At 47.2% G+C, this 11141-nt stretch overlaps 1 protein-coding gene across 2 annotated transcripts in view; it reads right to left on the bottom strand.

Moving 5' to 3' along the window:
• Nucleotides 1-456: 456 nt before the first annotated feature.
• The window catches only part of LOC134346637 (early estrogen-induced gene 1 protein-like), a 34704-nt gene continuing 24019 nt past the window's right edge, over nucleotides 457-11141 (bottom strand). For both annotated transcript variants that reach the window (XM_063048103.1, XM_063048104.1), the window contains exons 9-12: nucleotides 10620-10815; nucleotides 10228-10349; nucleotides 7173-7242; nucleotides 457-2350 (exon numbers count right to left, since the gene is read on the bottom strand). In XM_063048103.1, coding sequence (XP_062904173.1) covers nucleotides 2311-2350; nucleotides 7173-7242; nucleotides 10228-10349; nucleotides 10620-10815 — 428 coding nt within the window. In that variant the 3' untranslated portion in view covers nucleotides 457-2310. The remainder of the gene's footprint in view (nucleotides 2351-7172; nucleotides 7243-10227; nucleotides 10350-10619; nucleotides 10816-11141) is intronic.

The following is an 11141-nucleotide window of genomic DNA, read 5'->3' as shown; positions in this document are numbered from 1 at the left end:
GAACCTGATGGTGAGAGTCCTGAGGCTCCTGTACCTTCTTCCTGATGGCAGCAGTGGGAAGACAGCACGTCTTAGGCGGTGGAGGTCCCTGATGATGGATGATGCTATAAGAATAGAGTATTAGGTAATTCTCGAGTCCAATAAGACACTCGTGACATCACAACCTACCTCATGATGATCTCACACCTTATTGTTTACCTCCAGTGCACTTTCTCTGCAGCTGTTCTGTTTTATTCTGTATCTGTCACCATTTTACCCTATTTTAGCTCAATGCACTGTGTAATGATTTGATCTGTATGAACAGTATGCAAGATAAGCTTGGTATCTTGGTTTATCTAATAAACCAGTGCTAATAACATGGTAAACTTATTTAAAATAAGTTAGTCCTGACGAAGGGTCTCAGCCTGAAACGTCGACTGCACCTCTTCCTATAGATGCTGCTTGGCCTGCTGCGTTCACCAGCAACTTTGATGTATGAAACTTATTTAAAAATACATTTTCCTCCAAAAGACTTTCTTTAAATAAAAGATATTTTATTGATAAATTACAATTTCTAAAAATAAAATCAAGTCCATTCTCCAGAAACACAGAAACATGAGTCAATCCTGTAAGCAGCACATTCCCAAAAATATTTCACAGAAATATTCTTCACACGGCGTCTCCACAACCCTCTCCCCCACTAGAGGGCTTTAGAGTATTAAACAAATCTCGGCGTAAAGGGGCTGTGATTTCTAGATCCTCAGCAACAATTCTAAAAGAAAGAAGAGATCATACAAGGAGAGAACAAAAGATCAAGAACACAACAATTCAACTGGCAAATTATATCACCGGCCACCTCACCCAAGATGGCATCTATGGGGCTTGCAACTTTGGACAGGAAACACCTAGGGAGGAGGACAAATGTGGAATGGCTCCTGCTTTCTCATCCCAATTTACTTAAATATTTGATCACAAACATTTCTTCTCTCTGTCACCCATCTTCAGAAGGGCCAAGTCAAACTCCCCTCTTCCCTTCTTCATACCCCATCATGAATGAGCTCAGGACAATTCTGAACTCATTGGAAAGATCCCTTTCTCCCTCACCAATCCACTGGGATCAGGAGGGCCACATGAAGAACAGAAAACAGCAGCAAAAGCTGATTATCCTCCAAGAATAATCCTGGAACTTTTGGGGATTTTCCTGGAGCCGCACATTTCAACAATTAAAAACATGTGGCTACTTATTCCTATTTTCCTTGAACCAAACTGATCAGAGGTGGGAAGTGGGGGCAGGGGCGAATGAAAGAGAAAAAGGGACAACTTGTCTGGTACATAACCAGCAGGAAATCCAAAAGTTTAGGCTACTCGTCTTTAGGTTAAGTCCCGTTCCCAACAATCACGAGGCACGAAAGTTGCCTAGCTTTAACAGGATAGTTGGCTTAAGGTCACCCTTGTTCCCCAGGTCCAACAGGAGCAGAGCAAGGTGGAATCGCAAAACAAGACAACCATCCCCAATCTCTCCTGAAACCTCAAGAAATTCACAAATTAAAACAAACAGGAGAGCATCTAAAAATAATAATCTTTTCCTCGTTTAATAGCTTGAAAAGCACCCGACACTTTTTTAAAACTCCGTCTCAGACAATCAGATGAGCTGAAGCTGTTCTGCTTCCCATCAGGGTGGGGAGTCACACAAGGATAGAGCTTGAGATGGTGGGGAAGTCATGGTCAGATGTGACATCCTCACTGTTCTGATGAGACTCATGACCCAGTTGGGGGGGCGGGTAGTATAGGAAGAGGGGTTGGTATTAGAAAGGGGGTAGAGACTCGTCGCCACTATTAGGCATCACAAACCTTAAAAGTGCAACCACTCAGAAATTTAGCACCAGCTGCTCCCCATATACACCCTAAATCCCAGGTCATTAGAACCAATCCTCATACATTACGTTAGACCATGAAGTTAGGGTGCCCTTTACCAAGTCTCATTACCACTGGCCAGAGAGGAAGAGTTAACAATTCCAATCTGGTGGAGACAGTTCCTCACAGAAACGTGGGGTGCTGTTCATGAGTTTTGTAATTGTTCATGTTTATTGCGATCGCACCATCCAGGTTCCAAATCTTCACTCTCCAGCAGGTGACCTGAGGTAGGGTCAACACCACCACCCCCAAACCTCCGCTGGTTCTCGCTGCCTCCTCCTTCCCCCAACATTTTCTGCTGGATATTGTTCACTGTCCTTTAAGATAAAATGCCCATTGTGCTCTGCGGTAGAAATTCCAGGTCCTCGCACAATTCCGGTTGATAAGAGCAGCAGGGAAATTGTTGGAATGTTTGGCTCAGTGGATTTCGATCACCACGGGCTTGTAGTCACACCACCTGTGGAGAAATGAAGGAAAGCCATGAGGTTTTTGCATTCACCAGTGAAGTCATGCACCAGGCAGCCAAATTACTGACTGTAGGTGCTTGCTTTACACAATGTACTTAGAGTTGTACAACAGGCAAACAGGCTATTTGGCCCAACTCATCTATGCTGACCAAGTGGCCCATTAAAATAGTCCTATTTGCCAGCGTTTGATCCATATCCCTCTAAACCAAGGGTTCCTAACTGGGGGTCCACGACTCCTTGGTTAATGGCAAGGATCATTGGCATAAAGGTTGGGACCACCTGCTCCAACCCCTTCCTATCCATCTAGCTGCCCAACTGTTAATTGGATGAAAAGTTGGGCAAGTTAATGATGTCAGTATTAATCCAGGGAGTTTAAATCCCTATGAGGGAAGAATTAAAGGATTATGTCACAGGATCCTGTTTGGAAGGGGCATCAATCTTTTCTGAAAGTTACTAAAGTCAGTGGTAAAATGCTCACTGATAAATTAACAAGGACTTATAAGTGTGTTAATTTATGTAGGACATGCTCCATTCTTTGTGTGACTTTGCAAAAATAATGCTGCTAAATCTGTGGTTGCACCTTCCGGCTGATCAGAATATAGAACAGAAAAAAACAGTACAGGCCCTTCAGCCCACAATGTTGTGCTGACCCTTTAACCTAGTCTAAGATCAATCTAACCCTCCCTCCCACATAGCCCTCTATTTTACTTTCATCCATGTGCCCAAGAGTTTCTTAAATGTCCCCAAAGTATCTGCCTCTCCCAGCAGGCCATTCCATGCACCCACCACTCCGTGTGGAAAAACCTGCTTCTGGCATCCCCCTGCATACTTTCTTCCAAACACAATAAAGTTATGTCTCCTTGTATTAACCATTTCTTATGCCCCTTACCATCTTGTACACCTCTATCAAGTCACCTTTCATCATCCTCCTCGCCAAAAAAAAGTCCTAGCTCACTTAAGCTATCGTTGCAAGAAATGCTGTCCAGTGCAGGCAACATCCTGGTAAATCTCCTTTGCACTCTCTCTCTAAAGCCCCCCTCCTCCTTCCTACAATAAGGTGACAATTCCATTCCTATAATAAGACATTTATCCAGAAACCAATGCAGGAGTTCTCTAAACACCTCCACACTCCCGTTGTGCATTTCCCCCAAGCACATCTATTCCCAATCAACGCACTCAATTTCCTACATCATATAATCTGAATGGTCCAATTCATCTCAAAGTTATAAACTATTTATGAAGAAAAATATTCTTTCAATATGAGAGTTCATGATCTCTTGCTATATTTCTTATTCATCCCACATTGGGTCCTCACACCCTCGAAGAGACAATGAAACCTCTCATTTAACGTCCTTTCACACACCAAATAGATAACAGTCCTGCAACCCTCCAATTAATGTCAATAAAAGAAAGACCCCACTCACCCCTGATCTTCTTGTACTAAGGACCCTCACTATTTGGGATATGCCCCCTTCTTGTTACTAGCATCAGGGAGGAGGTTCAGGAGCCTGAGGTCAAACTCTCAACAAGTCAAGAACAGCTTCTTCCTCTCCTCCATCAGATTTCTGAATGCTCCATGAACACTACCTCATTGTTCCTTTTGTTGTTGTTCAGTCATTTCGTCGAGTCCGACTCTTTGTGACCTCATGGACCATAGGGTCCATAGGGGTTTCACAGCAAGGTACGGAAGTCGATTGCCAGGGCTATCTCCCGCACAGATGCTGCTGCTGCCCAGGTTGGGCCCTGGCTGGGTTTGAACTCAGGACCATCTGCCTTGAAGTCCAGTGCTGATGCCACTACACCACCAGCCAGCCCTGTTTTCCCTTCAGGTTTGTACAATTTATTTAGTAATTTTAAGTTTATGTCTTTGCACTGTACCGCTGCAGAAGAACAATTTTCACATAATCTAAACTAGCGATAATAAGTCAGATTCTGATTCCCTTCCCTTCTCTCCCGTCTGACACAAGATCCAAACCATGAAAGCACGTACCACCAGGCTCAAGGATAGCTTCTATCCCGCTGTTACTGAAGATTAGCTTCACTTGTCAGAGAACATCAAACATACAGTGAGATGCATCAATTGTATCAAATCAAATCAGCCAGGGTGTGCTGGGGGCGTGCTTCCGGATCCAGCAACTCACCAACTCTCACCATGTGTGTTTGGAACCAGGAACACTGCAAGAAACCCCACAGTCACAGTACAAACTCTTTACAGACAGGGGCAGGAATTGAACCCCGATCTCACAACTGGAGTGGTAAAATGCTGGGCCAACTGCTACACTACCATGCTGCACTGTGCCAAATAAATCAATTATAAGCTTTCCATCATCCAAGTCAGCAATAAATCCAATTCTGATGAGAAAGTCGGGTCAAGGACAGTATCTACCTCACTGTTACAGTCCTTTAGTAGGACAAGATAGACTCTTGACCTCACAATCTACTTGCCATGACTTGCACCTTGTTAGCCACCTGCTCTGCACCTTCTCTAACTGTAACACTTTATTCTGCATTGTTATTGCCTTTCCCCGTATGACAGTGTATTGTTGCAATGAAATTATCTGTACGTGTGGCAGGCAAAATACTTTTCCCCCAGCCACCCCTCACTGTACTGCAATTACATGTGGCAATAAGAAACCAATTTACCAACCCTGCACTCTTGAGCGGGACTATATGACAGAGACATGGAGAGTTTTGGCCGTGAAACTGTGATTTGAGTGAGGGCAAGACTTATCAAGGCAACAGGATTCTCCTCAGCAATTCAGAGATCGGTTTTGTGAATTATTTTGTAAATGGTGATGGGGGAGGTTTAACTTTAGGTTCAGCTTCCAGGAAGTTCTTTACGGTCCCAGCCCTCTCATTCTCCTTAGTGGAAGTTGAGACAGTGGAGCACTCCAAATCCGTCTGCGTTGCTTCTCCTCGATGAAAGCAAATGGGATGAACTGTGGATGGGCAGAAAGGCCATTTGGGACGACAGGCCTGTGTCTGTGCTGTACAACTCCTACAACATAGGAGCTGGCACACAGCATTGTGGCGCGTGGAGCCGCAGTCTCATGGCGCTAGAGACCCAGGTTTGATCCTGGTGGTCGCAGTTGGCAGCATAATGCTTTGAAGTGCCGGTGATCACCCAACAGATACAATTACAAAGAAGGCACGCCAGAGGCTAGACTTCATTCGGAATTTGAGGAGATTTGGCACGTCACCAGAGGCTCGAGCAAACGTCCGCAGATGTACCATGGAGTGTACTCTGGCTCCATCACCATCTGGTATGGCCGGGTCTGCACGGGATTGGGAAAGGCTGCCGAGGGTTGCAAATTATGTCAGCAACATCATGGACACTAGCCTCTCCACTGACGGGCACATCTTCAAAAAGCGATGCTTCATAAAGGCAAATCTGTCACTAAGGACCCCATTCACACAAGATATGCTCTCTTCTTACCACCCGAGAGGCGTGACAGGAGCCTGAAGCCACACGCACTTTAGGAACAGCTTCTTCCCTGTTACCACCAGATTTCTGAACTAACAATGGACCAACCCCTGAACAATACCTCACTGTTTTTGCACTACATTTAATTTTTGTACATTTCTGATTGCTATGTATAGTTTATGTATTGCTCTGCCACAAAGCAACAGATTTTTCGACATTCTCTTATCAGTGATATTAAAGCTGATCCGGATGCTATTCCCACCACTGTCTGTAAAGAGTTTGTACATTCGCCCCATGGCCATGGAGGGTTCCTCCACGTGTTCTGCTTTCCTCCCACATTTCGGTAAGTTGTATTGTAAGGCGTGCTGCACTTCCATCGCCAACATGGCAACACTTGTCCCCAGCAAGTCCCCAGACACAAACAATACGTTTCACCAACAAGAGAGAGAGGCTGCAGATGCTGGAAATCAAAGTAATACACACAAAATGCTGGAGGAACTCATCAGACCAGGCAGCGTTTACGAAAAAGAGCAAACAGTCAAAAACTAATTCCCATTCCCAATCTGACATGTCTGCCTCTACTGTCATGATGAGGCCACACTCAGGTTGGAGGAGCAACATTTTGTATTCCGTCTGGGTAGCCTCCAACCTGACGAAATAAACATCAATTTCTCAAACTCCCCCCACCTTCTCCTTCACCATTCCCCATTTCCCCTCTCACCTCATCTCACCCGCCCATCACTTCCCTCTGGTGCTTCCCCCCCTTCCCTTTCTTCCATGGTCTCTTCTATCAGATGCCCCCTTTTCCACTTGTATCCCTTTCATAATCGACTTCCCAGCTCTTTCCGTCACCCCTCCCTCTCTCCCAGTTTCTCCCATCACCTTGTACTTCTTCCTCTCCCCACCCACCCCCCATCTTCGTATTCTGACTTCTAATCTCTATTCCCCCCCCCCCAGTCCAGATAAAAGGTCTTGGCCTGAAACGTCAACTGTTTACTCTTTTCCCATAGATGCTGCCTGGCCTGCTGAGTTCCTCCACTGTTTTGGGTGTATTACATTTCACTGCATGTTTTGATGTGCGTGTTACAAGTTAAATAAATGTTATGTTTTTGTTACGTTTGGTGATCCGGTGTCCTCCCACAACCCAAAGATGTGTGGGTCAGGGGGTTAATAGCCCCAGTGCATAGGTGAGTGATGGGCTTTGAGTGAAGGGAAGGGGCAAATTGATGGGAATGTGGGGAGAATTTTTTAAAAAAGGACGAACAGGATCAGTGTAATGTGTGCTTGATGTTCAGCACAGACTCAATGGGCCGAAGGGCCTGTTTCAGAGCTATATACCTGTCACTGTGACCCTACCCACTGATGCCTAGTCTGCAGCCTGCCTTTACCTGTTATCTGTCTGTTTGTTCCCCAGTCGGACAGTCCCATCTCGACCCACGTACAGCTGTAGTCCGCCATCTGGAAGAGGAGGAGACAGACTAGATCAACAAGATGCAAAATGAAGCCACAAAACTGCAGAGGCGGTAAACATAGGAACTTCAAACAACACAGTTTCGGTAGAGAGTGAAAGACTGGGAGTGGAAGGCGGTGAGAACAAGACCACAGCAGCCAGCATCTTAACTCACAACATTTACACTCCTCTACTGTTTCAGATGCTGTCAAACCTCCACAGATAGTACAGTGGAAAGTACGCTGACGGGGTCCATCATGGAAACACCAATGCACGAGATGGCAAGCTACAGAGAGAGAGAGTGGTGGGTTCAGCTCGTTCTGTCACGGGTACAGCTCTGCCCACCCTCAGGGCCACCCAAAGTGGGGATGTCTCAGGAAGACTACGTCCAGCATCAGGGCTGGGGCCCCCACCACGCAGAATGCACCCTCTTCTCAATGCCGCCATCAAGCAGCGGGCACAGGAGTCCACACTGCCATCAGGTTCAAGAACAACCATTTCTCTTCAACCATTTGGTTCTTGAACCGACATGAACCCTAATCACTGCCTCTAACACCATAACCAATCTGCACTACAACTGACTTCTTTGCGGTAATTATGGTCTTTCTTGTAAAGTGTGTTTAATTTATGTTTTTCTTGGGAAGGTTGTGTCAGATGCCATGTGCCTGTGATGCAAGTCTCTATTTGCTCCCAGACGTACATCCTTGTTGTAGGGTTTCGGGGCTTGCATGCCTAAATGACCTGGAGCGCTACCGCTGGCTAATGTCAGGGCTTTGTGCTTTCGCTCTTGATAGGGTCACCCATGCCAAACAGGTCAAAGGGTAGAACCCAGACTGAGTAGTCCACCGGTCCCCTCCATGTTCAGGGGTCAACTCAGGGCTAGCAACCCTGAGTGGTCAAATAAAACCGTTAAGGAAGCAGCAATGAATAATCCTTCTACATCTGTGCGTGACAGTCTCCCCGAGTCTCTAACCAGGACTTGCGTGGCTGACAGTAGTGAAAATTTAAGAGGAAGCCACTGGCGTGATGAAGGGAGCTCCGCACACTGCAGAGACCAAGCACACAAGGAGCTTCCGGAAGATTCTCCCGTTCTCCTGGCCAAAGAATGCTCTCCAACCACACCCTACTCCTTCAGCCAAAAGAATATGACCACAATCATCGTGAGGAAGCACTGGAGATGGGCTGGGCACATGATGAGAAGAGGGGCCAACTCCAAGACAGCACTTCACTGGATCCCTGAAGTGCAGAAGAAATGCCGGGGGGGGGGGGGGAGAGAAAGACTAAAGGCTACTTGGCTCATTCCGTAGGGACAGAAAGGAGGACCCCGAGCCGCACCTGGGGCACGACAGAGGTGGTGGTCATGGACAGACGGATGGAGGACCTCCACTGCTGTCCCTAAACACCAGCAAGCATAACAGGAACTAAGTCCTTGTGCAACTGGCAGTCACTCAACTTGGAGTCCGGCCTAAAAACCCATCTCACACCAGCCCTTTTCCTCTTTCTCAACCTTCCACTCGGCTCATAGTTCATCTTTCACACATGCAAGTTGGGTATAATTTATGTTATTTTTTCATCTGTTAATTTATATCTGTTCTTATCTTGTAAGATACTGGGCTGTTGCCTTCTTGAACGTTGATGTTCATGCCTTTTATACTCCGGTATATATGCCTGTTGGGTGATGGGGTGGAGATATGCCTCTACAAAAGGAGGTGTATAAGGCACTCCACCTCTCTGCTAGCCAACAAAACACCCTTGGACAAGGTGTAGCACCTGCTTAGCCCCCCGATCAAGATCACATGGAGCCGGGGGAGCAGATGGTGGTTGTAGGAGAAGCTGGTGCATATCACAAGTCCTGGTTATGCGACCGCCGACGCCACAGACTGAAGAGTATTCATAATGGCTGGGGTCATTGGTAATGGCAAACCACTTCTGTCAAAAAAAAATTTGCCAAGAGTAATCATGGTCATGAGACCATGGTTGCTCAAGTCATATGACATGGCACATGATGACGATGATTAAGAACGAATGTGGCAGTAAAAAAAAGCTTCATAAGATGTTGGTTAAACAACATCGTGGGCAATTTAGGGCCCCATATCTAGGAAAGGATTTGCTGAAGAGCCCCCAGAGGCAGTTCACAAGTAATCTCAGGAATGAAAGGCTTAACATTTGAAGAATGTTTGATGTCTCTGGGCCTGTTCTCACCGGAACTCAGAGAAAGAAACATAGAAAACTTACAGCACAGTACAGGCCCTTCGGCCCACAATGCTGTGCTGAACATGTCCTTATTTTAGATATTACCTAGGGTTGCCCATAGCCCTCTATTTTTCTAAGCTCCATGTACCTATCGAGAAGTCTCCTAAAAGACCCTATCGTATCCGCCTCCACCACCGCCGCTGGCAGCCCATTCCACGCACTCACCACTGTGTAAAAAAAAACTTACCCCTTACATCTCCTCTGTACCTACTTCCAAGCACCTTAAAACTGTACCCTCTCGTGGTTGCTATTTCAGCCCTGAGGAAAAGCCCCTGACTATACACATGATCAATGCCTCTCATCATCTTATACATCTCTATCAGGTCACCTCTCATCCTCCGTCGCTCCAAGGAGAAAAGGCCAAGTTCACTCAACCGGTTCTCATAAGGCATGTTCCCCAATCCAGGCAAGATGCTGGTGGTGTGGGGGGTTGTTGGTGAGAAAGGAGATGATCTTATTCAAGCCTGCCAAATACTGAAAGTCCTGGTTCAAGTGGATGTGGAAAGGATGTCTCCATTCATAGGATCTGAGGGCACAGCCTTAGAATAAAGAGACAGAGGTGAGCAGGAATTTATTCAGCCAGAGCGTGGTGAATTTGTGAAATGCATTGCCACAGAGGGCCACGGAGATTGACCTGATTATATTCCCAGGTGTTATGATCTTATCTTGTTGTCCAAGAAGTTTTCATGCCCTCCCTCCAGACCCTGTAATTCCCCCACCCCTCCATCCAACCCCCTCACCTTCACAGCCGCTGGACTGGCTGAAGTCCTGTCCCTGGAGAATCTGCTCCACAACGTCGTCGGCATTCACCCGCGTGTCGTCGACCTGCGTCGGCCGGGTCTCCGATCCCTCATTCTTCCGCCTGCAATGGCAGAGGGAGAGCAGAGATTCAACACAGAGAGCTCCACCCCAGTCCACCCTCGAGCGAGAGAGGGAGGGACAGAAAAGCTGGCATGCACTCAATTACCCATGGGACTCCCCCCCCCCTTCCTCCATGACTTGGCTGGCCCTTCACCTTGTCAAGGGAGCGGGACTCCAGAAATGGGCAAGGACCTTCCCGGGTGTCCGCAGCAGGGATCGGTGATGAAGCCATCTTCTCCCCACCCACCCCACTAGGAGCCACGCCCTTTACCTCAACTGCCGCTCCGAGCGGAAGGGGAGCCCACGTAACGGGGCCACTGTCTCCGGAGACGCTTCCTTCCCCGTCGCCGCGTCTGGCAGGTCAGCCATGCTCCCAATCCCTGAGGACAGGTTGCTACTGGCAGATCCTTCCCGCCGGTGGGCTGGCTCAAAGCGGAGCATGTAAACTGAGCCCTCTGAGCTGTAACCTGCAAAGGGAGGGTGGGGATGCGCGGGGGGAAGAGAAGAAAAGAGAGGTAGAGTTATTGTCAGGTGCACATCTGTGTAGCAGAAATGCGATGAAAAACTTACTTACAATTCCCCTCCCCACACAGATTTAAACATTACAAGCATGCAAACTGGTCCTCCACTTGGCCCCTCAGACCTGTTCCACAATAACATTCCACAGCTTTTGTGCAGCATAGTAGCGTGGCGGTTAGCTTAACCCTCCACTCTGCTAGCAATCCGGGTTCAATTCTGGAAGGAGTTTGCAGTTCTCCCCACGACCCTGTGGATTTCCTCCTGGTGCTCCTGT

Source organism: Mobula hypostoma, chromosome 5, assembly GCF_963921235.1.
Source record: "Mobula hypostoma chromosome 5, sMobHyp1.1, whole genome shotgun sequence".
Classification (NCBI taxonomy): domain Eukaryota; kingdom Metazoa; phylum Chordata; class Chondrichthyes; order Myliobatiformes; family Myliobatidae; genus Mobula; species Mobula hypostoma.
This window is presented reverse-complemented; position numbering and strand designations above follow the sequence as displayed.